The sequence below is a fragment of the Oenanthe melanoleuca genome, chromosome 1A, assembly GCF_029582105.1.
Source record: "Oenanthe melanoleuca isolate GR-GAL-2019-014 chromosome 1A, OMel1.0, whole genome shotgun sequence".
Taxonomy (NCBI): domain Eukaryota; kingdom Metazoa; phylum Chordata; class Aves; order Passeriformes; family Muscicapidae; genus Oenanthe; species Oenanthe melanoleuca.
In genome coordinates, this window is record NC_079334.1 from 6,834,267 (window position 1) to 6,860,977 (window position 26,711).

A 26,711-nucleotide genomic window follows, 5' to 3' on the forward strand; every position below is an offset into this window, starting at 1 on the left:
AAGACATCCAAATGTATCAGTAGTAGAGGACTTAAAATTCAAGTATGAGAAGATGTGCCTTTAGGACACTTCCAATTCCTTAGTATGAATGGAATTTAAATGAAGTATCCAAATCCTGACAAGCTTGTATGAGCTCCAAAGTGTTTAAAAGCAGGAGGAATAATTTTACCCTTGTTTTTGAAAACACAGTTTGTTGTTTTCTCTCTTTTGCTGACACCAGGTGGTCAAGCAGCAGCTGCTCCCTGGAATAGTTCCTGTTTGTAAAACAATGAATTCCCTGCTGGAATCCCAGTCACAGCCCCCCAGTCAATGTGCAGTTTAAGGTCTTTCATCCTGACAGAACAACTTTCTGTCTCTAGACATGGAAATAGGGGAAAACTTAGACTGGACTGGAGCCAGAATCCAGGCTGGGGGAAAGTGAGGGAGCTTGCTCAGCCCAGGCTGGGCTTGGCACAGGGGCTGTGCCTCTTTGGATGACACCCACATGGAACAGATCCTTCCCCTCCTTTGTCCAAAGGCCAATGGCAAAGCATGGAAAAGCTCACAAGTGGGGCCTGGAATGAAAATGGTTCTGTTAAAATTAGGCAAAGAATGCAATAAGAAAAAATGGCCATCCTTTTCATGAAAAAGTGTAGGGGAAAACTGTTGAGAAAGGGCACTTTTGCGTGGTGCCACCTCTCATTTCTTATGAATAAAACCCTACAGTGAGCAATCAGAGCAGAAATAGGAAATCCAGGAGCCTTTGCCTTCCACTGTGGACTTAATCTCTGTTTTCTCTTCTCTTTCAGGACAAGAAAACCCACTTAGCTTGTCCCATCTTTGCCAAGAGCTTTGGTGTTTGAGCAGCCAAACCCAACAGGCTCCAGCCCTGCTGGCCTGCACTGGAGGGCCCTGGTCCTGCCTGTGGTGTGGGGTGAGTCCCCAGCTGTCCCCAGAGTGTCCCAAACCCACAGGGACCTGCCCTGGTTTCAGGCTGTCCTTGCCCTGGTCCCTGCAGTCCCCAAAGCCTGGACACAGAGAGAGCCCTGTCCAAAGGGCCCTTTGGCCCCTGGTCAGGAATGTGGTGGCAGCCCTGGGAGCAGCTGGAGCTGAGAACTGGGGCAGTGTCAGACTGATCCAGGCCAGGGCAGTGTTTATCTGGGGGGTTTGGCCCCACACACTGAGTTTAAGCAGGATCAGGGTGATCAGTCCCTGAAAGGGAAAAGGACAAGGAGGTTGGTCAGAGTGGTGCTGCCAGACCCCACCTGACAGTCTCTGCTTTGTGTGTGAGGTTGTTGTGAATTTGCACTGCAGGGAATTAATGTCCCCTTCCCAATTGAGCCCAGCAGGTCCCAAAGGATCTTAGAGGAATATTTATCCTTTACTTCTCTTTGTGATAACTTAACCTCCTCCCTGCCATGAGCTTGATTTCTCCTGGAAAAAACCTCAGGCAGAGGCAGTTTGCAAAGGAGCCCAGAGCTGTGCTTGGAGCAGAGAATGCTGAGAGCTGCTTCTGCCTGTGCTGCCCCAGCCTGGCAATACCCACATGGAACAGACTGGGAAAATGGGATTAGATGGAGCAAAATCCCTTCATGGAAGAGGTTTTCTCCTGTGCAGATCAGGCATGGGGCAGGAAGTGAGCTTTGAAATCAGCTGATTTCCCCCAGAAAGCATCACTCACATCAGCATCAATGACATGACCTGTGCCATTCGTGATTCACCCAACCAAAATCAAGAACAAATGTTGGTTTGGGTTTGAGAACTCAAAATAACTTTGAAACAGAATAAATCACCTTTTTTCTTCTTCTTTCTTTCAGATGCTGGACTTGCCTCTGTGGATGTCTGCTGAGCTCTCACTGCAGGGGACTGCCAGGCTGTGAGTTTATGTTCTTCTCACTGGAATTGGAAATAATTATTAGTTAATTGCAGAAAAGTGGAAAAATTTTCAGAAACCTTCCCCCTTTTGTGCCCTGCCATGTGGGACAAAGGAGGAGAGGGGCAGCAGAAAGGCACTGGGGGCACAGGGACCTCCCTGTGTTACCAGGGCACCTGTGGGGACACAATGGACACCCTGAGGGAAAGTGGAGGTGAGGAGGGGACAGTCTGGGGAAAAATCCAAGTTCATCTGCAGGGAAATAAGTAGGGGATGTTTTGGAGGGAAAAGCTGAGGGGATGAGTTCACCCAGCTTGGCCCAAGCTGTGTTTGCACAAGGTGGGACCAGAGATGAAGGTAAATCCAAAGGTAACCCTGCTCCACACCTAAGTCCCAGAATAAATTCTACAGGCTGCCAACTGAGGGACTAAAAATACACAAAAATGGTGCTTTCATCACACCTTCAGTGGGACCCTCCTGGGAAAGCTTTCTCTTAGTTCTGTGGTTCTAGCTGGCTCCCAAACAAAACTTTATCCAACTCTAACCTTTTATTTTAAGGCGCCTCTGAGGGCTGTTGCTTGGGGTTTAATTTCTGTGAGGGAAGATTCCCTTGGCTTTAACACTGCTGATGGATGATGTCTCCAGGCTGGAAGGGATTTGGGGTGGGTGGGACATACCTGGGGGTGTGCAGGAGCTCCAGGAGGTCAGCGCCAGGAATTGCTGTCTGAGCCCCTCTGCAAACACACCCTGCCACCATTCCCAGGTACTGCCAGCTCTTCTTGGGGTCATTTTGGGGGGGTCAGTGGGATCTGTCTGGGCTGAAGCACCTCCAGGTCCTGTTCAGGGCAGCCCCTGGCCCAGGAGCTGTGGGCAGCCCTTTATCCACATCCATCCCAGCACTGCCCAGGAATCCCAGTGCCCATCCCTGGGATGTGTGCCACAGGCAGGACACTGCAGCACAGCTCCTCCCCTGCCAATACCGAGGGACAGGAGGGGCTGGGTCCCTTCCTGGGGCTCCCACCTCCTCCTGCCCCCATTCCCAGCCAGCTGGGACACCTGGGGAACACCAAGGAACGTTCCTGGCAGGGAGTGGGAGTCACTGAGGGCTCCGTGCAGCTCTGGGCCAGAAAAGCAGCTCCAGCCTCAGCACTGCTGTGATTTTGGGCTGTGAACACTCACCTGCAGGAAACGCCCCTCTGCAGGCTGGACAGCCCTGACACTCTCCAGAACTTTGGCCACGGACCAAGTGAGCCCTCAGGACTTGTCCTGCTCAGTTCTTCTGGACAGGGACATGGAACCTTTACAGCTGCTGAGTAAATCCTGGAAAGGACAGGAAACCAGAGTTATGGGAACAGTTTTTGCTGTCACACCAGGTACTGGTATACAAAATCAAAGCAGCAAGAAAGAAGGAGCTGCATTTGCACAGGAATTCCCCTGTTGACAGCAGTCGGTCCCACCCCAGGCAGGACCTTTCTCATGACCCTGAGATTGGAGCAGGAAGCTAAGGCGGCCAAAATTCTTGAATTCAATCTCCACGTGGGCCAGTCATTTATCACTGTCTGACCTGATGATCCTTATGGCTCTTTCCAATTCAGAATATCGTATACTCTAAAGAAGAAAAGTAAACAGCTTTCACGAACTTTTTAAACCTACGGGTTTTTTTATTGGAGAGTGCGAGCCCCAGAGAAAGCGGTGGAGAGGATCGGGGCAGCGACGGAGCGGCTCCTCCCGCCCGCGGCGACCCAGCGCCGCTCGTTCCGCGGGGCGGCGGGACCGGGGCTGCGGGCACGGGGAGGGGGAGGCGGCAGGGACGGAACCGGGGGTTCGGTGCCCTCTCGGGGGTCCCTGGTTGGGTTCGGTTCGCTGCCCTCTCGGGATTCCCGGGTTCGGTTCTGTTCGTGCCCTCTCCGGGGTCCCGGGTTCGGTTCGGTTCGGTGCCCTCTCGGGATTCCCGGGCTCGGTTCGGTTCGCTGCCCTCTCGGGATTCCCGGGTTCGGTTCGGTTCGCTGCCCTCTCGGGGGTCCCCGGTTCGGTTCGGTTCGCTGCCCTCTCGAGATTCCCGGGTTCGGTTCGGTTCGCTGCCCTCTCGGGGGTCCCGGGTTCGGTTCGGTTCGCTGCCCTCTCGGGGGTCCCGGGTTCGGTTCGGTTCGCTGCCCTCTCGGGATTCCCGGGTTCGGTTCGGTTCGGTGCCGGCCCTGCCCGGCAGGGGGCGCTGCGCTCGCGCTGCCGCTCCGTGTCCGCCAGGGGGCGCCCCGCGGGCGGGCGGCGCTGAGGGAGCGGCGGCGCCGGGCGGTCCCGGGGCGGTTCGGGCGCTCCCCGCGCCCCGCCCGCCTCAGCCGCGACCCAGCGCCCGCTCGGGGAACTGCCGCCCTCCTCCGGCACCGGCACAGCCCCGGCTCCCTGCGGCGGGACCCCGGCCCCGCGCCGGCCGAAGCGGAGCGGCAGCGCCAGGCTCGACCCCAGCGCCCGTCCCGGAGCGGCTCCTCCGCCCGCGGCCATCCCGGACCCATCCCGGCCCAAACCCCCATCCCACCCGCCGAGAAAAAAGCGGCTCCGCCCGGGACCCCCAGCAGACACCGGCAGGACCCGGACCCGAATTCCCGGGCCCGGATTCCGGTACCAGCCCCACCTCAACGCCTCGGGCTCCGAGCGCCGGTCCGGCCGTACCCGGGACGAGCATCCCCCACAGTGAGCGGAGCGGCGCGGATCCGCCGGCATTTATGGGCGGGGCCGCACAGGTGTGAGGGGCGGGGCCGCGCAGGTGTGAGGGGCGGGGCCGCGCAGGTGTGAGGGGCGGGGCCGCGCAGGTGTGAGGGGCGGGGCCGCACAGGTGTGAGGGGCGGGGCCGCACAGGTGCGCGGGGCCCCAGCGCGGCTGCGCGGGGCGGGGCCGAGCGGATTTAAACCCCGGGAAGGGGCTGTGGAGCCATTTGCCCGTCGGCGCTCGGAGCGGGAGGCTGCTCCGGCCCGAGCTCCATACTTCTTTCTCATTTCTTTTCTTTTCCTTTTTTTTTTTTGTTTTTTTCTGTACCTCTCCTTTCTCCCCTCCCTTCCTCCCCTCCCCCACCCCCTACACCCTCCCCCCCCCCCAAACCCCCCCCCCCTCCCTCTCCCCCCTAGCCCTCCCCTCCCTCCCCCCCGGCCCGGTCCCCCCCCGGCCCCTCTCCCTATTCCCCTACACACCCCAACCCTGCCCTATTCCTCCATCCTCTTCTTCCTTCTTCCATCCTTCCCCCCGCCCCCCGGCTCCCCCCGTCCCCTCTCCCTGCTTCCCTTTTCCCCCCACCCCAAACCCTCCACACCTGCTTTCAATCCTCTCTCTCTTCTTTCCACTCTTCCTTCCCCCCACCATCCCGGCTCCTCCAGCCCCCTCTCCACGATACCTTCCCCCCACACCTTCCTCCTCCTTCCCCCCAACCTGCCTTCAATCCTTCCCCTCCTTCCCCCCAGCCCCTCCCCGCTGCCCGCACTCCTCGACCCCCCCCTGCCCTCTGTCCCTGTCACCCTTCCCCGACCACTCCCTCTGTCCCCCCATTCCCGTTCTCCATCCCCCGCTCTCCTTCTTTCTCCGCAGCCGCGGGGCTCGGGGTGCCGGCGAATAAAGCCCAGAGGGCCGGAGCCCGGCGCCCCTGCCCTCGCTGGGGCCCCCACACGGGGCGGGACCCGCTCGGCGGGACCCCCCATTCCGGTGCAACACACGGCCCGACACCGCCGGGGTTCCGGCTTTCCCTACATCACACTGGGGGCCGGGATGGGGAGGGAAGGGGGGTAGGTTGGGGGGACCCCCTCCTCAGGAGGGGGTTCCGGGGGGCGGGAGGGGGGTGGGTTAGGGAGGGCCCCCTCCGGAGGAGGGGGTCCCTGGGGGGGTGTTGGGCCCCCTCCGGAGGGGGGGGTCCGGGGAGGGGGCGGGGCGGAGGGGGGCGTTCCCCCTCCAGGCCCCGCCCCCTCCTCGGGACCCCCTGCTCCGGACGGGGCCCGGGGGAGGGAGGGGCGGGTGGGGAGGGGACTGGATGGGAGGGGGCCGCTCGTTTGTGTGACGTTTTTTTCTGTCTCTTCACGCTGCAGAGTGACGTGACCCCCTCTGCTTCCCTCCCCACCCCACCCGCCCCTCCCTCCCCCCGGGCCCCGTCCGGAGCAGGGGGGTCCCGAGGAGGGGGCGGGGCCTGGAGGGGGAACGCCCCCTCCGCCCCGCCCCCTCCCCGGACCCCCCCCTCCGGAGGGGGCCCAACACCCCCCCCAGGGACCCCCTCCTCCGGAGGGGGCCCTCCCTAACCCCCCTCCCACCCCCCCCCGGAACCCCCTCCTGAGGAGGGGGTCCCCCCAACCTACCCCCCTTCCCTCCCCCTCCCCGGCCCCCAGTGTGATGTAGGGAAAGCCGGAACCCCGGCGGTGTCGGGCCGTGTGTTGTACCGGAATGGGGGGTCCCGCCGAGCGGGTCCCGCCCCGTGTGGGGGCCCCAGCGAGGGCAGGGGCGCCGGGCTCCGGCCCTCTGGGCTTTATTCGCCGGCACCCCGAGCCCCGCGGCTGCGGAGAAAGGAGAGGGGAGGACGGGAAGAGAGGAGAGACTGGGGTGAAGAGGGGTAGGGAGCAGGTCGGGGTGGCGTGGGTTGGTGTGGCAAGGCAAGGCAAGGGAGAGAAAAGAAGGGAAGGGAAAGGAAGGGAAGGGAATGAAGGGAATAGAGGGAAGGGAAGGTCCAGGTCGGGGAAGAGGGACGGTGGACAGAGGAGGGGGAGAGGGAACAGAAGGGGTTAGCGGGATAAGGACAGGAGAGGAAGGAGTGGGGGGGGGCGGGTTTGGGGGGAGAGAAGGGTTTCGGGGCGAGAGGGAAGGGGGAAAAGGGAGAGAAAGAAGGAGAATACGGAGAGAAGGAAGGAGAGGTAGAAGAGGGGACAGGAGGGGAGGCCGAAGCCCCCGCGCCTCACCTGCGGAGCCCGCACAGGAGCTGCCGCCCGCACCGCGCTCTGAGAGCAAATGGCGGCTGAGGCGAGTTCCGGGTATTAAATCACCTCGGCCCCGCCCCGCGCAGCCGCCCTGGGGCCCCGCGCACCTGAGCCGGGCCCGCCCCGCGCACCTGAGCCGGGCCCGGGCCCCGCCCCGCGCAGCCGCGGTCCCGGTACGGCCCGGCCCCGCCTCGGCTCCACCCCGGTACCGCCTGGCCCCGCCCCGGCTCCACTCCGGTACCGCCTCACGGAGCCCCGGCCCCGCCCCGGTACCGCCTCACGGAGCCCCGGCTCCACTCCGGTACCGCCTCACGGAGCCCTGGCCCCGTCCCGGTACCGCCCCGGCTCCATCCCGGCCCCGCCTCACGGAGCCCCGGCTCCACCCCGCGCTCCCCCCGAGCCCCGCCCCGTCCTGCCCGGGCCGGTGCCGGTGCCGGTGCCGTCGCTCGCGGCCCCGCCCGTCACAGCTGTGCCGAACCCCGGGCCCGGCGCTGGGCCCGGCGCTCCGGGTGCGGGCGCTGCCGTGTGCGCTGGGCCCCGGGCCCCGGGCCCGGAGGAGCGGGGCGGGGCTGGCGCCGGGATGGGAGCGGGCTCGGCGCGGGCGGAGGAGCCGCTCCGGGACGGGCGCTGGGCCGAGCCCGGCGCTGCCGCTGCCGCTCCGGGACCCCCCAGACCCCGCCGGTCCCCGCACAGCCCGGGACTTTGTTATCCAGCGTAGGCAGGTAATTCTCATGGTGAAACCCCAAAAGTAAAGGAGATAGTGTTGGGGTGAGTGGTCGGGGCACGGGCAGTGTTCTGCTTTAAATTAAAAACCCATTGAGAAAAATAAACTGTGGAACAACTCATTTCCAATCGTGGACCGGCTTCTGTGTGATTGGCTGTGATTCCAGCTGCTCCCGTGGGATGTTCAGCCTGTGCGTCTCTAATAATGAAGTGGCAGGTGCTAAGCACGACAGAAAATAATGGGGAAACTCTCTGGATCAGGGAGTGTCCCAAAGAGCTGCAGTGCCCAGCAGAGCCCTTCTACAGTGTTCTGTGGAGCTGGCAGTGCCCAGCATTCCTGGCTGGAATGTGGCAACCCAGCAGAGCCCCTTCCACAGTGTTCGGTGGAGCTGGCAGTGCCCAGCATTCCTGGCTGGAATGTGGGAACCCAGCAGAGCCCCTTCCACAGTGTTCCTGTGGAGCTGGCAGTGCCCAGCATTCCTGGCTGGAGTTTGGGAACCCAGCAGAGCCCCTTCCACAGTGTTCCTGTGGAGCTGGCAGTGCCCAGCATTCCTGGCTGGAATGTGGGAACCCAGCAGAGCCCTGCCATAGTGTTCTGTGGAGCTGGCAGTGCCCAGCATTCCTGGCTGGAGTTTGGGAACCCAGCAGAGCCCCTTCCACAGTGTTCCTGTGGAGCTGGCAGTGCCCAGCATTCCTGGCTGGAGTTTGGAGGGGACAGCACAACCCCTCCGTACTGTTCCTGCACTGCTCACCATCCCTGCCCAGGGTTTGGGGGTTCCAGCACAGCCCCCCCAGCACATCCCTCTGCTCCCCCAAGTCCCCTTTAACCAGGATCCTTTTCTGGGGTAGGGGCACCCCAACCCAGCAGCGTTGGCTGTAACCAGTTTTGGGACATCTCCCCTCTCCCCTCCTCACTGAATTCCCGCTGCCAAAACCCAGCCTGAGGCTCAGCTCCCCATCCCCTCAGTCTCCCCAGGGAACTGCACTTGGATTTCCCAATCCAGCAGGGCAGCAATGCTGTTCTCCTCACTGTGCATCCTGATTGCAGCAGCTTCTTAAGAAAGAATTCAAAGAAATTCAGAGAATGAAGAGACAATAAGGAAGAGCTGCCAGCTCCACCAAGGGTTGCTCAAACCCCTTCTCAGTGATTTGCTTTAATTAACCAATGCAAATGAACCAATCCAAACAACATTTATAGAGTTTTATTATTTTTAATGGAATTTTAGAAAAATATTGCAGATTATAAAGGCTGTGAGTGCAGCTACTCCTGTGTTCCCCTCACTGACCCAGCAGCCATGGCCAGGAGCCACTCTGGGTGGAAGGTCCCCTCTGTGCCCACGGATGTGGCTTTTCCCTCACTGCTCCCATGGAGAAGGAAAGGAATGAACATGGAATAAAATATCCATAAATACAGCAGATATGGCCACATGCCCTCACTGAGCTCATACAACAAATAATATCCCAAGTTACTGTGATCAAATTCCCATTTAGCTGGGAAAAGCAAGAGGGAAAACCCTTGGTCCCCATCTCTGACTCCTTCCCTTTGCAGCAGCTGTCACCCTGGAATGCCAGGACAAGGGGGAATGGCTTCCCACTGACACAGGGCACAGATAGATCAGATACTGGGAAGAAATTCCTCCCTGTGAGGGTGCTGAGGCCCCGGCACAGGGTGCCCAGAGAAGCTGTGGCTGTCCCTGGGTCCCTGGCAGTGTCCAAGGCCAGGCTGGATGAGCAAGCTGGGACAATGGAAGGTGTCCCTGCCCGAGGCAGGGGTGGAGCAGGATGAGCTTTTAAGGTCCCTTCCCCCCCAAACCATTCCAGCATTCCCCAGCTCCGGTTTGGCAGGGCCCTGCAGAGCCAGCAGCACCTCCCGGGTTCCCTGCCCGGGGTCCCCTCCCGGTGCCCAATTCCAGCCCTTTGTTCCATGTCCCTCCCAGCCCTGGACGTGTCAGGCTCCTTGGCCAGAGCTGCTCCCCAGCTCTCCCCTGGGCAGATCCTGCTGTGCCAGCCCCTTCTGAGCCCCTGCCCTGAGCTGGCAGCTTTGCTTTGCACCAGGGGCCACCCCAGCGACTGTTCCCGCTGGAATATCGCCCCAGGCTGGGACTGGGGCTGCTGGAAGCCGGGAGGTGCCTCGGGGTTGGGTTTTTGGAGGGATGATGGATTTAGCACCTGCTGCAAGCCCCTGAGGGACTGCACACGTTTGTACAAAAATGCTGATTTGTGCCCAGGCCTGCCTGAGCACCATCATGCAGAATTCCAAGGCTTGTTCCTTCTTTCCCAGCTACCATTCAGTTAAAGAGGAACCTCTGGGAGATGAAGGCTTCCATGGAGAGCTGGAGGTTTGCAGGGAGAGCAGAGCTCATCTAATCCCACTTGACCTCTGGTTCCTCAGCTGCTCGCTGTAGATCCACCCAAGGCACAGGAGCACCTGGAGCAGCTGGAGCTGGGGCTGGCAGGTCCCTGCTGGCTGATCCTCCTGATCCATTCCTGGCTGCTCCTCCTGATCCATTCCTGGCTGCTCCTCCTGATCCATCCCTGGCTGCTCCTCCTGATCCATCCCTGCCTGCTCCTCCTGATCCAGCCCTGCCTGCTCCTCCTGATCCATCCCTGCCTGCTCCTCCTGATCCATCCTGGCTGCTCCTCCTGATCCAGCCCTGGCTGCTCCTCCTGATCCAGCCCTGGCTGCTCCTCCTGATCCAGCCCTGGCTGCTCCTCCTGATCCAGCCCTGCCGGCTCCTCCTGATCCAGCCCTGGCTGTTCCTCCTGATCCATCCCTGGCTGCTCCTCCTGATCCAGCCCTGGCTGTTCCTCCTGATCCAGCCCTGGCTGTTCCTCCTGATCCATCCCTGGCTGCTCCTCCTGATCCAGCCCTGGCTGTTCCTCCTGATCCAGCCCTGGCTGCTCCTCCTGATCCAGCCCTGGCTGTTCCTCCTGATCCAGCCCTGGCTGCTCCTCCTGATCCAGCCCTGGCTGTTCCTCCTGATCCATTCCTGGCTGCTCCTGATCCAGCCCTGGCTGTTCCTCCTGATCCAGCCCTGGCTGCTCCTCTTGATCCAGCCCTGGCTGCTCCTCCTGATCCAGCCCTGGCTGTAGTTGGGAGCAGGCAGGGATGGACATGGGGCTGTGCCCCTGCAGGATTTCAGCAGCAACTCCAATCCCCTCCCGCTCCTTGAGGTGTCCCGAGGTGCTCTCACAGCTCAGAACACACACCCAAGCTGGGAGCTACCATCCCATGGATCCCATGGATCCCTGCCTTTTGGGGAGCCTATTTCCAGCTCCTGAGAGCAAATGTATTTTTCTGTCCCTCGTCTGCAGACCCTGAACAACGAAGCTCCAGCTCTGGTGAGCACAAGGAGTCTGGAGCCAAGTTAGCACAGGAGATGGCAAAGGAAAGGGTGGGAAACAAGGACACTGCACAGTCCACAGGCAGTGAGCTCCAGGCACAGCCAAGGATCCAGGCACAGCCACAGATCCAGGCACAGCCACGGGTCCAGGCACAGCCACGGATCCAGGCACAGCCACGGATCCAGGCACAGCCACGGGTCCAGGCACAGCCACGGATCCAGGCACAGCCACGGGTCCAGGCACAGCAGCTCAGGAGGAGCTGCTCCAGGGGCACCTCTGGCAGAGCTCACGGAGCCCCCAGCACACAGAAGGGCCTTTCCCTGAACCCCTCATTTTCAGCAGTTCTGCTCTCAACACCCATTTCTGCAGGGCAGGCAGATGGAACCTTCCCCAAGGGGAGGCTCCCACCAGCGAGTCCTTCCCTGCCCCTTCTCCAGGCACAGGGAATGCTGACCCTCCGAGCAAGGCCGAGTTCATCGAGTGCTTCAGAAAACCAAAGGGCTTTGAACCTCTTGGTGAGACATGGAGGAGTTTCCATCCCATGCAGGGACAGGGCTTTTCCCTGTGTATCCTAGCAGCAAGTGTTCAGAGGGACACTGGAACAGAAAACACTGCCAAGGGGCAAAGGTGTGAATTCCAGGTTCTTGGGAGCCCAGGACAAACACTGTGTCATGTTACCACACAAACTGCCCTGGATTTCATGGGCTGGGGGCTGCACCTTACCTGGTCCATCAGCATGTGCAGTCACAGAAGCCTGGGGATGGCTGTGAGCCACCTGAGCTGTGGCTCCAGTTTGGCTGAGTGGATGAACATAGTCAGAGTTACATGGTTAAATACTTTTCACTGTTGTTAGCCAGAATCCAAAGCCTTGGCCAATTCCCACCATGGCTGAGGGCCCAGAGGCCTGAGCTAAAGCCCACAAGGGAAAGGGCCAGAGTCTGGTACCAGCTCCCAAAATAACACACCAAGCCTCTGTGACATCTCTGAGGTACCAGAGCCCTTTGAGGGACACAAATCAAATCAACAACTGCCTCAGTGTGTCACTCTCAGTTCAAACTCTATATAGTCAACGATATTTTGCTTTTCCCCTTCCCTTTCTATTATTGAGAAAGCGTGCAAATGAAAAAAAGCCCAGTTTTCAATGAGCCAGCTCTTCTAAAGAACTGCATAGGTGAAGTCACACTAGTTACAATATACCAGTTTAATGCAAAATTAAAGTTTTCTGCAGGTCTTTTATAAGTGAGTATCAATCCTGCTGCAGTGTTCATTATTCTGTTAGTTTAAACAGGCAAAAAAAAAACCCAATCCCCCACAGCTATGCAGGTTCTCTCTGCAACACTCCAGAACTGTCTCCTCTGTCCCACCAAACCCAGCCACACACAGAATATAGTGACAGCAGCTCTTTAAAAGCAATTCTATCTCAATGAACTGTTTCAGGACTGAAAGGTCACCCTTCTCCAAACCCAGCTACGTTTGTGATTTAGCAAAATGTCACAGTTCTCCGTGTTTGTTTTTATTTCAGTTCCCTTCTCAGACTCCCTGCCTCTGCCATGGAATGCTGCAAACACTCGTGGCACTGCTGTCTCAGCCTCTTTAGGCTCTTTTTTAATGGCTCTTTAAGTAACAGCCTCTCATTGTCAGTTCTCACAGCTGCCCCCATCTTACAACTCAAATAGTAAATAGTGAAAGACGATTGTGTTTTCAAAATTATTTTTATTCCATTAAATGATTGAATTTATATTAAAATTAGAGGCAGATGAGTTTTGCACTGACAAGACTATTCACACAGCTATAACCAAAGTGAGTTTACCAGTTGGAATATGGATCAGTCCTCTTTCACTGGTTAACAGTAAAGCAAGTAATTATAATTGTACAACCCAAAAGCCTCACTTAGTCCAGTAAAAGCTGAGAGAAATAGAATAAATCAAGCCCATAAATGCCATCAGCTGCTAAGCTACTGAAAAGAAATTCCAAGTGGAATCATCTTGCCTCCTCCAGATTTGCTCTCTGCCGTGAATGGTCAGGGGCTGCCTCTGTTGTTATGAAAAGGTCCCACCCACATCAGGCCTGGTTTTTGTCCCCATTGCTCGATTTTCCCCAAGTATTCTTCAACACCTGCCCCTGGCTCTTGCCACACCTGTCCCTGACACAGCCACCCAGTGAGAAAAGCTCTGCAGTTGGCTCCAGCCCTGCCTTTTGTTCACAGCCCCAAGGCCCTGTGGAGCCTGGCACTAATTAGGGGGCAGGTAATTAATGTCTCTCTCTCAGAGCCCATTTCTAGCACTGGGAAGGGCTTTTCCTCTTTTCCCCTGTATTTCCTCTTAATTGAAACCAGCTCACTCCTTCAAATCAGTCATTTTAAGGCCTGGTACTGTCCTTCCCGCTCATTGCAACTCTTCTGACCAGCACCAGCACGTTCACCCTCCCAGGACAGAAACAAATCTCTGCCACAGCAAACAAAGGCTCTGAGTCAAATCCACCAGGACCTCCCCAGAGCTCTGGCTGATAAAGCTTTCAGCAGCTCCAGCCAAGACTTAATGTCTGGCGAACAAAATGTTCTGGCAAAGCGTCGTGCCTTCTATAAACACTTTTTTCTGGCAGGTCCATCTTGTTGTTTTAAAACCTGGAGAGGCTGACTCAGGAGCTCAGGGAACACGATGGGTGGAGGGGAAGCTGGAGGGAATGGAACAAGAGGGGCAGCCCCTGGTGCTGCACGGAGCCACTGCTCCTGCCCAGCTGCTCACACGAAGTTTATGTATGCATTACCCACGTCCTTCAGCCCGTTTTTGGTGCCCAGGCAATTCTCCAGCATATCTTTTGTGGGCAGGGAGCTGTCAGTGCTGGTGACAAATCGCCGCAGCGCGTTCCTGCCCGACAGGCGGCATTTTTGCTCCTCCTTGGCAACGCTGTCCAGCAGGACTCCTCGGATGTCCTTGGGCTTCCCCGGCACGCCGAACATGACGAACAGCCCCCGGCAGTCCCGTCCCACCAGGCGGCAGAACTCGGCCAGCTTCTCACACCTGCTCATGTTCTGGAAGCACGGGTCGGCCAGCGCGGCCTCCCGGCAGCAATCCTCGGCAGGGCCCTCGCCCCGGAGCAGCTCGGCCGGCTGCAGAGCCTGCACGGCGATCTGCAGCTCGACCTGCTTGTCAGAGCCGCACACGGTCCAGACCCAGTCCACGCCGAACAGGGAGGACTGCTGCTTGCTCATCTTGCTGGTCGTGATCCGCTCCTCCACGCCCTTTCCCACGCAGAAGCTGATGAAGTTGACCAGGAAGATCTCGCTCAGCGTGTTGGTGGCTGGCTGGAATTTGCTCTGGGGATCCACAAAACCGAGGTAGTCCTTCAGCCTTTGAGATGCGTGGAGCACGCCCTGGCTGAAAACTTCGCAGATGGCCAGGGTTTCAGCCCTGCTCTCCTGGTTGTCCTCCTGGGAGACCTTCTGGCCCATCTTTGCTGGAAGAGATCCTTTCCACATGCAGGTCACCTCGGGGACAAACCTTTCTTTTCCAGCAAAGGCTCAGCCAGAGCTGTTCAGCTGCACGTGGATACCTGCAGCCTGCCTGGTGAAGGTGATGGCAAGCTGAGCTCTGTGAGCTGGGCTTTCTCCTGGGTGTGTTTCTCCACAGCTGACTGAGCAGGGACCAGCCCAACAGGCTTTCACACTTACTGAATTCATCTCTGCTTGTTTTCCTTATTGTTCATTCCGGCACCATTGCTCTGGCTGATGTTATCTCATTCCAGTCTGATCTTATCTCCTTGGATCTCCTTTCTAGGACTATTGCACAGAAACCATTTTTCAGGCACAGGGTGTTGCCTGGAAATGGAACAACCTTTTTCTTTTAATCTCTCAGAGAAGGGAGATTAACACTTGGAACCAGAGAGAGAGTCTCTTTCACAGCAAGAAGGAACAGAGCACCCTGGGAGGGCTCCCTGTGGAGCACACATTGAGCAGTGATGATGCCACTTCTTACCACACCAAACAACTCAAGATGGCTCAAATCTGGATCCTAGAAATAACTACAAAGTCTTGATATAGTTGATCTGATGATGCCACTTCACACCCCACCAAACAACCCAAGATGGCTCAAATCTGGATCCCAGAAATAACTACAAAGTCTTGATAGAGTTGATTTCTTAGCTGTTAGTCGAGCCCTGCTGCAGGCACTACTGACATAGCAATTACTCAGTCAACAAAAAAATGTGTGATTTTGCCCCTTTTCCCTCATTTGTTTTTTGAAGAGAACAGAACAAGCTTTCTTGGAAAAATCAAAAGGAAAAAAAAGAGGACATGTGAAAAAGGGAACCAGCTTTCAGAAGCACTTGGCATTTTCCACAGACTTTATTGGATTTCACATGGCAATACACAGCAGTTACAGTTTGCCCTCTCCAAGCCAGTTAAACACCCTGACGTTATTGACAGTGTGCACACACACAGACACATAAAAACCTCCTGACTTCATCACCTCTCATGTCCCCACTCTGTAAGAGAACCAGGGTTCAGATGGCAGCTCTGAGGGGATGACTGACCTGGCTGCCAGGAAAGGGTTGTTTGGAGCAGAATGCTGCTTTCACTGCACTTAAATAAACAACCACTGCCCTCACTGATCACACTCCAGAGAAACTGGAGAGTGCTCGTGGCTATTTCAGCACACAGCTCCCTTTTCCCCCTCCTGTGAATAACCAGTCCTGTCCAGTAGCCAGTGACTAGTGAGAGCCATCCAGAGGAACACTTTTGTTTGGAAGCCTGCACTACATTGCCCAGTGCTTCCACAGGGTTTTATGTTCATCTTCCATGTAAATAATAACAATATTACAGAGTATTCACAGAAAGGGAGCCCTGAATCCACATCCCAAGCATCTGCACCCTAAACCTGCCCACATTAAATTTTGCATCTTGGTACATCAACAATCACCTACACTGCACATCCTTCAAAGGTCCAGGTTATCAGCTTACATCATTCTAATGCTGGAATATCCCTCTGATCTGAGGGGAGTTCCCTGAAAATCCTAAGAAGAACCTTTCTTCCTTTCCTAGCTTTGTTAACAGTGTTCTAGAAACACCCCCAAAGTCAGCACAAACCCCAAACCCCCTGCATGACACCAGGAATGGTCTCACTTCCAGCAAGGAGAGACAAAATGAGTGACAAAACGCTTGGCAAAGCAACACCACTGCAAGGAACAATTCCAGCTGGACTTTTGTTTGCCTTTACAGAGCAAAGCAGCTTCATGCCATTGTGCTAAAATACATGCAATGTTCAACACCATACAAATGACCACTGGAATGAAAAGTTACTTTTGCTTGCTTGTTTGTTTGCTTTTGGCTAGGACACCTCACAATACTGGAAGTCTGACACAAGATTCCCACTGCTTAGTTAGGAATTTTAAAACCTGATGATCCTCAAGAGCAGAGGAGCTGTGCTTTAAGAAGGTAAAATGCTGAGCAACACATTTGATATGTGAATTTTGGAGGAAAAGTCCCACCTTAGGCTTAATAATATGAAATAATATATTTCCTATACATTTCTCTATATAACTTCGTTTTTTTTTTTTTTTTTTTTGCAACTACACCATCTTCACGTTAGTCACAGCACAGAAATATCCCTTCCATGTGCAGGGAGTACTCTCAACTTTAAGGAAATTTTTAAAGTCATGGAAGTGTTAATAACCTTGTTGAATGCACTAACTACTGCTGCTGGGGACAAGAAAGAAGACACTTTAAAATGTGCAGTTTCTGGATAAGTCACTGCCAGAAGAAACATGCTTTAGAATTGTTTCACCTCTAATGGAAAATCATTAAACTGTGCACTCAGTAAAAAGCAACGAAAGCAAACAGTTCCAAAGGTCAGCCTGCCTTTCCCAGTAACCAGCTGGTTTGCAAACTGGCATAATTTTTTTACAACCTTCTCCCCTTCCCTCGCATACCTTCAACTTTCCATCACTCTATCTCACAGAATTTAAATTTTTGCTTTTATATGTACTTCATATATTTTTTCTTTTTTTTTCTTTCTTTTTTTTTTTTTTTTTTTTTACAAAACAGTATAAAAATAGGAGCAACAGTCAAGAGCTACTGGGGAGCTTACACAGGGCACAGATGACTAAAATCCTACATTGGATAGGGCTGAACTTTGTTTGTGCCAAAGAAAAGCACCTAGAAAAGAGCAGTAATTTCTATTTTTCAGCTGAGAGCATAGAGAGCTGATGCATGGTATCTACAGATGCAACACTTTTACCTAACACCTTGTTCTTTTCAAACAGTATAAAGGATTATCTGAGGCCATGAATAAGCAAAAGGAGCACTATCATACCACATCAATTTCAATGCAACACTCTGAAACATATCACCAGTTTGTACATTAAATAGAGTTAAAACAATTACCATTCACCAGTGTCTGGGTGGTTTTTATGGCAACTTAAGTAGGCACCTTGTTTTTTCTCCTTTTCTCTTTAAAATTCTCCACCCCTCAGTGTTACTTCTAACAAACAGAAGCCAGAGCAGTGCAAAGCCCATGATCTGCTGCCTGTTCTGTGGAACAGGGATGTCCTTGCACGCAGGAGAACGAGCCTTTGTCAGTGCCTGGTGGTGACTGTCACACGTTGGAGTCCTCGTCTGTTATACTGGTGCTAGGAGAGCGAGTGGCAAAGTCTTTGAACATTTCATCTTCCTTCAGCATGTGCTGGAAAGGAAAGGAGGGAAGAGTCAAGGTTTCTCACAACTGGAGCCAGTCACCTGTCCTGTGCTGGGCAGCAAACACTGCCTGCCAGCCACAGCTTTGTTCTGCTGAGGGAGGTTTTCTCCCACCCTGCTGCAAACCCAGCTCACTGCTGTCTGCTGGCCCCAGTGGCTCAGGGCTTCCACCCAGAAAATGCAGCCTGACTCCCAGCTGCAAACCACTGACCATGGGCAATGGGGGCTGTCCCCTGCCCTCCCTGCTGTGTGGGGAGCCAGCACTGGCCACCAGACTTCCCCACCAGGATGGACAGGTCCCTTCCTGAACCACTTGGTTTTCTTGTGCCCTCTGTCCCTGCAGAAGACCCAAAGGAGCTCACTGACACTGGTTACCACGACTGCCAAGGGGTTCACACCCATCCCACAGAACCAGAGACCTTACTGCACAGACCCCACACACAGACTTACTGTCAAGTTGTTGATGCCTTCAGAAAATGCTCCTATTTGCCTCACTGTCCCTTCTGAATCTTCCATCTATAATAAACAGAGAACCAATCATGAATTAATAATAACTTATTTGTGTCATAGAGTGGAATCATAGAATGGATTGGGTTGGAAGAGACCTTAAAAATCATCTCATCATCCTCTACCTCTAACACCTTCCACTATTCCAGGTTGCTCAGAGTCACATCCAGCCTGGCCTTGGACACTTCCAGGGATGGGTTAGCCACAATTTCTCTGGGCAACCTGTGCCAAGGCCTCACCACCCTCACAGAGAAGAACATTTTTCTAATATCCTAAACCTCCAAAGATCTAAACCCACTCTCTGTCAGTGTGAAGCCATTCCCCTTGTCCTGCTATGACAGAGTGACAATTAAGTGCAGCACACAATTTACTGATTACACCTGAGATGTTCAGACCAAGGGAGATCAGGAGAGGAGAGTTACTGTAGAGCAGACCCTAAAGGTGCTGCATTCACAGCTTCAACCTCCTTGGGAGCAGAACTTTTGTCACTAATGCTGTGTGACAGCAAGAAGTCAAGGCCTTCATGGGCCAAAGCAAAAGGAAGACTTCCCTGGGAAATGGAAGCTTTTCCCACCAAATGTGACAGCTCAAAGACTCAGAATTGTCAGAACTGGCTTACCTGCTCCAGCCTGTCCAAGTCATCATCATCATATACTCGGATATCCAGGCCAGGCTTAAAGCCCTTCTTTGATCCACTGCCAGATGCCCGCCCCAGCTCCATAGGACACACATACTCCTCCACATCATCCTGCTTCTTCTTCCTCAGGCTCCCAAAATTGCTGAAGGTAAGTTTCTTTGGCTTAAAAGTGAAGAGAAATTTGCCAAGGAGTTAATCAGCAAAGAATTAATAGGCATACCCGTGCCCTCTTGTATTTCCATGATGAAAATTCAAAACCCCAGTGCTCTTCTGAATTTCATGACAGTGGCATCTCAAAGGACAATGTGTCCTCTCATTCTACCACTGTTAAGACACCACCATTTGACAGATCTCAAATGAGGTCAAAATTAAACCATGAGTCTGTAAATAGTAAGGGACAGTCTCCCTCCCAAACATCTCTCAGTACACACAGAAGGACAATCCCTCTTGTCTGTGCATGTCAGACAGGCAAAGAAGTTTCCAACTCATGGCAGACACAAGTGTCAACCTCAGATCTGCCAGGTCCTGCTCTCATGCTTCTTTCTTTAGGAACCAACCCCTTTTTTCAGCCCTTACTGAAGTGCCCCTTCCCAGCACAGATAAAACTGGAGATCCAAATGCTCCCTGGAACCTCCCACCCCTCCCAGAACAAGTGCCTACCTTGACTTTGGCAGTTGCTGTCAGGAGGACGTAGTCTGGGGACTCCATGGCTTCACGTTTCTGCTGCTGGGCCTCCTGCCCCACCAGGAGGTTGAAATGAGTGGCCAGGTGCCTCCTCAGCAGCGTCTTGTTGGGTGGGATGTTCAGCAGCTGGGCCATGGTTTCTACATTGAAACGGGGCTCCAAAACCTGGGAATCCAATCACAGAGAATCCAGCTGAAGCCAGTACTGTCTGGTGAGATCTCAAGGACATCCAGGCCCTTCTTGGTCACTCCCTAAGGCTGCTTTGGGATTTTTTTGTTTGTATTTTAGAGGAAATACACAACAAAGAAGAAGGAAAGAGAGTCAACTAGTTAAAGGATTCCTAAAATGCTACCTCCAGGCTTTCCTTCTGGGATTATAAATAGGAACAAATTGGCAGGTAAGAAGAAATGAACATATAAATCCATCCTTCACTGAAGTACTGTGTGAAGCTGCCACAGAATATTTATCCAGCATCATCTTCCAATTCTGGAAAAAGCAACCAGAGGAATCATGGACAATGAACAGGCACAAAATGTCTGGAGCAGGGATGTAAATCCTAATCACCACAACAAACCTCTGCTGGTATAAGTCTCTTGTCTGGAGTATGTGATGCTAGAGCAATTAAAAACAATCCTGGTTTGACAGTGTAATCCCAAATTTTACAAAAGTAACAAGCTTCCCCTACATAATAAAACCATATCCAGATTAGGAAGGCAGAGAGTGGCTGTTCAACAGCATGGCAGCACTGCAGGACAGAAGGTGGGAAATGCCATACCAAAATAGAATTGTGAGGGGAATACAGAATATTAAACCACACCAGTTCCCCTCGAGACATTCATATCCTTTAAACCATGAGGTAAGAAACTTTTTATTAAGCAGAATAAGCAGAAAAGGCATGTGCAGCAAAGACAATGCCAGAACATTATCTAGGATTGCCAGCCATGTTATTTTCCATGGAATGGCAGAAGGCACCCCCACAGCTCACCATGAGCCCCCCGTGCACGCCGCTGCCCCGCAGGTTGGGCGCGTACTCCGCCAGGTCCACGGAGCGCAGCCACTCCATCACGCGGTGGTTGGTCCACTGGCTCACCTCCGACGGTGTCACGGTGCTCTGCCAACAGGAGGGACAGGCAGGTAAGGAGACACCCCAGACCAGCTGAATCCCAGCCCCAATCTTTACTGGCACTGCAGCATGGGGACAGGTCTGGGCAGGGGTGTGTCAGGTCATTTGGTTATTGTGCTGTCCACTAGGGTTATTGCCACTTCTACCAGAGCTGAAAATCCAGCTGGTTCCATGAGCTGCTGTGCTGTTCTTGCAGATCCACATTGTGAATCTAAATCCAAGAGTCTGGGCTGTTTTGTCATCCATTGCCCTATCCAGCATTTGCTGTTTTCAAAACACAATGATGGCAGTCTCCTTCCTGCATGGTAACAGGGCCAAGCTCCTTTTACACAGAAATTTTGACACAGCTATCAGTATTCCAGAGAGTTGCACAAGACTCATGGCAACAGTGCTCTGACTTCAAGATGATTTGTGTTCCAGACAGCACATCAGAGACTGGGCCAAAACAGCCAGCTGTTGGCTTGGAGGAGAAGTAGGAGACTTGAGTTTGGGGCCATGGCAGGTAGAGGAAATAAAGTGATGTCAGGGCTTGAGGTTAAAAGAACAACATGAGAAACAGGAAACTAAAAATGAAGCAGAATGAGGAGACAGGAGGAGGGAGCAGAGCAGGAATAATCAAACACCAGGGATAAACCCCTAGAGGATTCCTCTTCACAGCTCCCTTGTAAAGCAGTACCTCATCAGACGGCCTCCTGCGCAGGCAGTTGGGCTCAAAGTTGTTTATTCTCAAAACCTGAATGGCTCTTTTGATGCTGAGGTGGTGAAGCACACTGATGACCTTCAAGGACAGCAGGTCATCCTGTCAAAGAGCAAGAGGGAGTTAATAAACATAGACATGCTTATTCATGGGACCAGCATCCTCCTGGAGGGGACTGCTTTAGCCCCTGGCTTAAAACAGCACATCTGACACATCTGGGGGAAGATTTTAATATGTCAGACAGGTGATTCATATCAAACCATCTGTCCCAAAATAAAAACTTCCTGTGTTGCACTGTACCAGCTCTTGGGGGATGTTTTTCACACAGGGTACAGAACCTAGTACAAGAAACATGGGGTAACAAGGAGGGAAAAAGGGTGAGACGACACATCCTCAGTGCCACAGGGTAAGAGCCAGGACAGCACTAACACTGGACTCACCTGGCATTTAATCCTGCCAGAAATTTTAATACCTCAAATGTCCAGCTAGAAGTTTAACTGAAAACAACAAATTACCCTGAAAATTGGGACATTCTCTATGGTTAAAAAAAAAAAAAAAAAAAAAGAGGGAAGAAGAAAAGTGTCTCAAAATCCAAGTGCAATCTGGCTAACTTAAATAAATTTATGCACCCTTGTTCCAGGGTTAGCCTGGCTTAATCTTTCAGTTTTACTTATATGTTATGAGCACTGGAATCTATTTTGTCAGACATTTAAGACAAGATTCTTTGCTTACCCAAACATCCCACTATGTTCAGCTAACTTTGTTAGTTGAACAAATCTGACAATAGGTTATTATGTCATGGTTTGCTATTTCATTTATTATAAAATAATAAATGTTTGTTATTATTTATGTTGTATTGGAGTAGTTTCCAAAGATCATAACAAGTATTAGTTTAGTATTTGGCATATTTTGTTTGTTAGTTATGGCAAATCTGTTGTCATAATTTGATTGTTAAACTTGCTCTAAAAATATTCCCAGTGATCTACAATTAAAGGGCAGTGACAATGGTAGTAAAGTCTCCCAACACAACATCAAACTCAATGGAGGCTGCTGGCATCACACCTCCCAGGGTTAAGAAGGAGAAGAAACAATCTTATAACAAATAAAATTGCAAACCATGACATAAAACCTATGCAAAACACATGCAAGTGTGGCATGAAAAGGTAACTTATGGCTTATGAGAGAGCAGGGCTGTGATTGATTTCGTCTTTGTTGTACAGAAGGAATTAATATTATTGATGTTGAATTTGCATTTGTGTCCCCAGAGAAGGAAGGTCTTATCTCATAAGGAAACCTGACTGGCAGTGAAGTGGGGATTGGGGAGGTGATGCCTGTGCTAAGCACTTTGAAATGCAAAAGCTGTTAAGTGTATCCTGCTTTCAAACAAGCTGGCTCTTAGAACTGCAATTTCCTTCAAAGGAAATTGCTTGGGTTTTTTCCACCTAAGCATCCACCTAAACATGCAAGCTGATAGAATGCTTGCTCACTGAAGAAAAGGATTCCACCTGCTTCTATTAATTAATAGAACAGCAAAAGCATGAATGGCAACCACAGCATTTGCACACCTTTGTGTACAAGCCTTGCCTGAGCACACTGGTGTCACACACAATGTTAAGCTCAGGATTTCCCATTTCTCATACATGGGTTTAAAGTCCTGCTTACTGTGTTTGCCCTTCCACCTGAATCTAGTAGCTCTAAAGATGGAAAGAACTTAGGAAATGCTTGCAGGTGAGCAATAGCATCTGGTTTCTATAGCTTACAGCTATTGGCATTAACACAGGACACTCATTAGATTCTAAAGGGGTGCTTTGAACACTGAGAAGCCAAGAACATGGAAGGGATGTCAGGAGAGGAAGAAACCATTTACTCACCACAGTCATGTAGTGGAGCATGCGACCATCCACCTTCCCCTCATCAAACTGGGTCTTATACTGGGGCAGGCCAATGTCATCCAGCCACCCTAGGGCAGGACAGACACTGTTAGAGTGGCAGCCACGTCCCCAGCACCCTTACTGCTCCCATCCTCAATTATCCACGGTTAGGGACCCCTATCCAAAGCCACAGCTTCAGCATGCAGTCAAATCTTACTGGTAACCCAGTGGTAATCCAGTTTTCCATGGTTGTTTTCCTCTTCAGATCCCAGTGCCTGCAGAGCAAGCTGGAGCTTCTTCCGATGCAAAGGGTGCTTTATCCCAAGCTCCTGTGAAAGGAAGAAAAGCAGTAAATCTAGAGACAACGCTATTTTATTCCTCCCTCTGCTGAATGACAGAGGGTTTCTGAGAAGCCACACTTTCACAGCATTGCTGGTGACCTAGCAGGCACATTTTCTATATTCTGAATTTCAGCATCCTTTTAGCACACGTTCAGCACTAGGGAAAGGCCCACTTACTGGGGTGGATTATTTTCACAGTGTGGTGGATTAATTTCAAGGAGTGATGGATTCCAAATTGCATTAAAATATTGGCAACAATATTGTCATACCAGGTTAAAAAAAATCCCACAGTATAATAAAATTGTTAGCAGTCAAAAAAATACTTGCTGAGGTTAATTCCTTCCTTCCCACTTAGGCAAGTAAAGCTAAAATAATTATTTAGTTAAGAGCATGGGAATGTCCCAGGAATTACTGAAATTCATGAATGCTTCCAAACTCATAACATTATTCCCCAGTTTAGCTGCAAGTGCAGCCATTCCAGGATCTCTTTAATCCCATTTTCACTTTCAGGAGTGCCTGCTGGTTAATGTTACCTCTGATAACACTATTACAAGCCATTATGTTCATAATACACTTCTCTTATTCCAGCTGTAGTGTAACTACCCAGTTGAGAAAACAGGCTTACTATTTGATGAGGGGAGTGATTTTTTAAAAGCTGAAAATTTAAACCTCATCAAATACTATGGATTAAATTGAATCCATTTCTTCTCATTTTTAAAAATAGACAAGCAATTCTGCAACGATTAAAGACAGAGACTGATCAACCTGTGTGTAATAAATCCTCAGTCCTCTTTGTATAAAATGGACAGAAAATACAATCAGACCAAAAACAGCATCTTTTTACACCCTTCTCACATAGGCATAAAATAACTGTAGCACATATGAGTGCTAATGAAGCAGGGCTACAAACCCATATGATAATGAGGCAGTCTCACACGGATATTTTTAAAAGGTGCTACATTCAATTGATGTGTCCATGCTTAATGCAGTTAAATTAGGAATTTGTAGTTATTAGCTTCATTACAGAGCATTAAATTTCTACAAAACTCCAGCTAAAAAGAAATGGATTTGGCATCACTGCAGGTGACAGTATTTTGAAAACTCTTCTGGTTTACATCTTTTTACCAGGTGCATTTTACAGACCTGATTCACATGCACAGAAATGGTGATTTTTTTTTTTTGTACCTTTATTTGAAAAGAGTGTTTCTTATATTCCTCACCTTTTCCAGATCCTGCTGAGAAGCCTGCAGAAGTGTTTGCCCAGACAAGATCCACTGCCTGCCATTATTGATGTAAGAGCCAAGCCCTTGGTCCTGGAGCCAGTTGCAAACCTGCTCCTTGGTCCACTTTGCAAATGGCATGTCCAGCTCACTGCAGGAGATTTTACCCAAAAGAGAACGATAAATCCTGTGCTTCCAACTTCATAAATAATGAGAAGGCTAAAAGCTAAGCCTAATTCACATCTGTGGGAGCTGGGACAATCTCTGAGGGAACCATCATTACAATGAAGTGCTGGGTGCTGCTGATCTGTTGCCACTGTCACAACAAACACAGCCTCCTACAATCCCACTGGAAAGAGTCACCTCTGCTGCCCAGCACGGCTCCAGCTCTGGAGTGAGCCCAGAATGTTTCCCTTTCTCCTTTAATCCCTGGAAGTGCATCTGTCACTGCCACATGAGGGCTCCTGCTGCCATCCTGTGCAGGCGAGAGCTCAGCAGCAGGACCCCCCTGCCCAGCCCACCTCAGCCCTGCAGGAACCCTCTCTCAGAGGAGGAAGCAGCCTGGTTTTGCTCAGACAGGAGAGGGGATGTTTCATTTTGGCACTGCCCTGCTCCTTTGGGCCCCATTCTCTGCTAGAACCACTGGGATCTAAGCCCTGACACGCTGGCCCCCTCGTGTCTTACTTGTGGGACTGCCCCAGGTCCCGAGACCAGCCCAGCCGGGGCCCGGCCGTGGCTCTTGTCCCTCCTCTCTTGAACTCTGTCTCAGACATGTCATCTGGGTTGAAGGTGGTGGACTGACTTCTTTTCAGCCTAAAGGAAGAAAGCACATTCACATTTGGCTAAGGAAAAGGCATGTTGCTGCTGCCACTGCAGCCAACACAGATCTCCCCCAGGGCTTGTAGCCTTGCCCCCAACCCAATGTTATCTCTATATCCCAGGCTCCTGCTCCTGGGATATTCAACCATGGAGCCACAGGCTGGCAGGGGAAAAAGAAAGGGTGTGTTCCCAGCAAATCCCTGCCCAAGCCCCAGCTCTGGAGAATCTCTCATTTTTACTTACCTTCCAAACAACTTCTTGATTCCCCTGGCCTTTTTCCTGGAATCTGGAGAAGGTGGTGTCATCTGCAGACTATCTGCTTCTTTTGGGCGAGGGGGCAAGCCAGCCAGATCCAAGTGGTCTGCAGATCCCTTCTCTGTTTCAGCTGTTAGAAAACAAAAGTTCTGTCAAGACCCTCTTGTGCAGGACTGTACAGAGGTGCTCCTGACCTTGGGAATGACTCCTGCTAAATTACTGACAGCCACCATGTCAAGAAAATGGGGCAAGGAGAGATGGGAAAATCCATGAGAAATGCCACATGTTCCTCCCTCATGGGCCTGGCTGGTAATGCTCCAAGGCAGTGCTCTACTTCAGTTAAGTGCCTTTATCCAAGGTGGGAAAATCCACCTTGTGAATCAAGCAGTGAATTCACCTTTCCTCAGGGAGTGCTCCTACAGTGCTTTCACAGACAGCCAAGGCATGTAGTGCCCAGGAACAATTCAGTGCAGTGGCAGGAACTAAACCAGGAGTCCCCAAAGCACAGAAAGCTAAGTAACTTCCCTGCAGGTACCTTTCCAAATAACCTGCAGTATTTTATTCCCTGGCTAGGAAATTCCAGCAACAGAATTCCTGACCCACAAGGAGGGCCCACTTCCCCTCACCTCTGCAAACTGTGGAATATTTTGTTCCTCCTCAGAGGAACACCATGGAGTTTAGGCTCTGTCTGAACTGTATCTTCTGAGTGAACAAAGCACCTCTGATCAGAGACCCTCAACATTACCACCCACTGTAAAAGCATTAAATCCTTGATCTGTAGCTGCTTTCCATGACAACAAACCTGAGGGCTCTTGTCCCCAAAGGGGAAGTTGCCACAAAAGCTAAACAATTAAAGGAAAAAACAATTTAAAGATTATTTAAAAAGAAAACTAATAAAATTGCAGCATCTACTGGACTACATAAGCAGAGATGTGCTAGCAAGTGCCAGATAGCTGAATAAAACTACCAGTGGAGTTTATGCCAGTTGCTTGCTGGGGAAGAGTGAGAG

At 52.3% G+C, this 26,711-nt stretch overlaps 2 protein-coding genes and 1 long non-coding RNA gene across 10 annotated transcripts in view; all 3 read right to left on the reverse strand.

The window, feature by feature from the left end:
• Positions 1 to 240: 240 nt before the first annotated feature.
• On the reverse strand, positions 241 to 3,193 carry LOC130263951 (uncharacterized). The gene is made up of 3 exons (XR_008842407.1): positions 3,032 to 3,193; positions 1,773 to 1,875; positions 241 to 554 (listed from the first exon to the last, which is right to left on the reverse strand). It is a non-coding gene; the product is annotated as an uncharacterized LOC130263951 (long non-coding RNA).
• An 8,901-nt stretch (positions 3,194 to 12,094) lies between these two features.
• On the reverse strand, positions 12,095 to 15,191 carry REP15 (RAB15 effector protein). Its single transcript, XM_056511062.1, has one exon. It carries the CDS (start codon positions 14,336 to 14,338, stop codon positions 13,601 to 13,603), a length of 738 nt encoding a protein of 245 aa, XP_056367037.1. The 5' UTR covers positions 14,339 to 15,191; the 3' UTR covers positions 12,095 to 13,600.
• PPFIBP1 (PPFIA binding protein 1) overlaps positions 15,184 to 26,711 on the reverse strand; it is a 99,524-nt gene continuing 87,996 nt past the window's right edge. For all 8 annotated transcript variants that reach the window (XM_056511024.1, XM_056511015.1, XM_056511008.1 and 5 more), the window contains 11 exons: positions 25,691 to 25,832; positions 25,313 to 25,441; positions 24,629 to 24,779; positions 23,285 to 23,396; positions 23,068 to 23,156; positions 21,176 to 21,298; positions 20,362 to 20,487; positions 19,353 to 19,541; positions 18,675 to 18,854; positions 17,999 to 18,064; positions 15,184 to 17,537 (listed from right to left, as the gene is read on the reverse strand). In XM_056511024.1, the coding sequence (XP_056366999.1) occupies positions 17,451 to 17,537; positions 17,999 to 18,064; positions 18,675 to 18,854; positions 19,353 to 19,541; positions 20,362 to 20,487; positions 21,176 to 21,298; positions 23,068 to 23,156; positions 23,285 to 23,396; positions 24,629 to 24,779; positions 25,313 to 25,441; positions 25,691 to 25,832 (1,394 nt within the window). In that variant the 3' untranslated portion in view covers positions 15,184 to 17,450. The remainder of the gene's footprint in view (positions 17,538 to 17,998; positions 18,065 to 18,674; positions 18,855 to 19,352; positions 19,542 to 20,361; positions 20,488 to 21,175; positions 21,299 to 23,067; positions 23,157 to 23,284; positions 23,397 to 24,628; positions 24,780 to 25,312; positions 25,442 to 25,690; positions 25,833 to 26,711) is intronic.

Coding starts and splice junctions, on each gene's coding strand:
- REP15 (XM_056511062.1), bottom strand. CDS start 14,338: ATGTGGAAAGGATCTCTTCCAGCAAAGATGGGCCAGAAGGTCTCCCAG.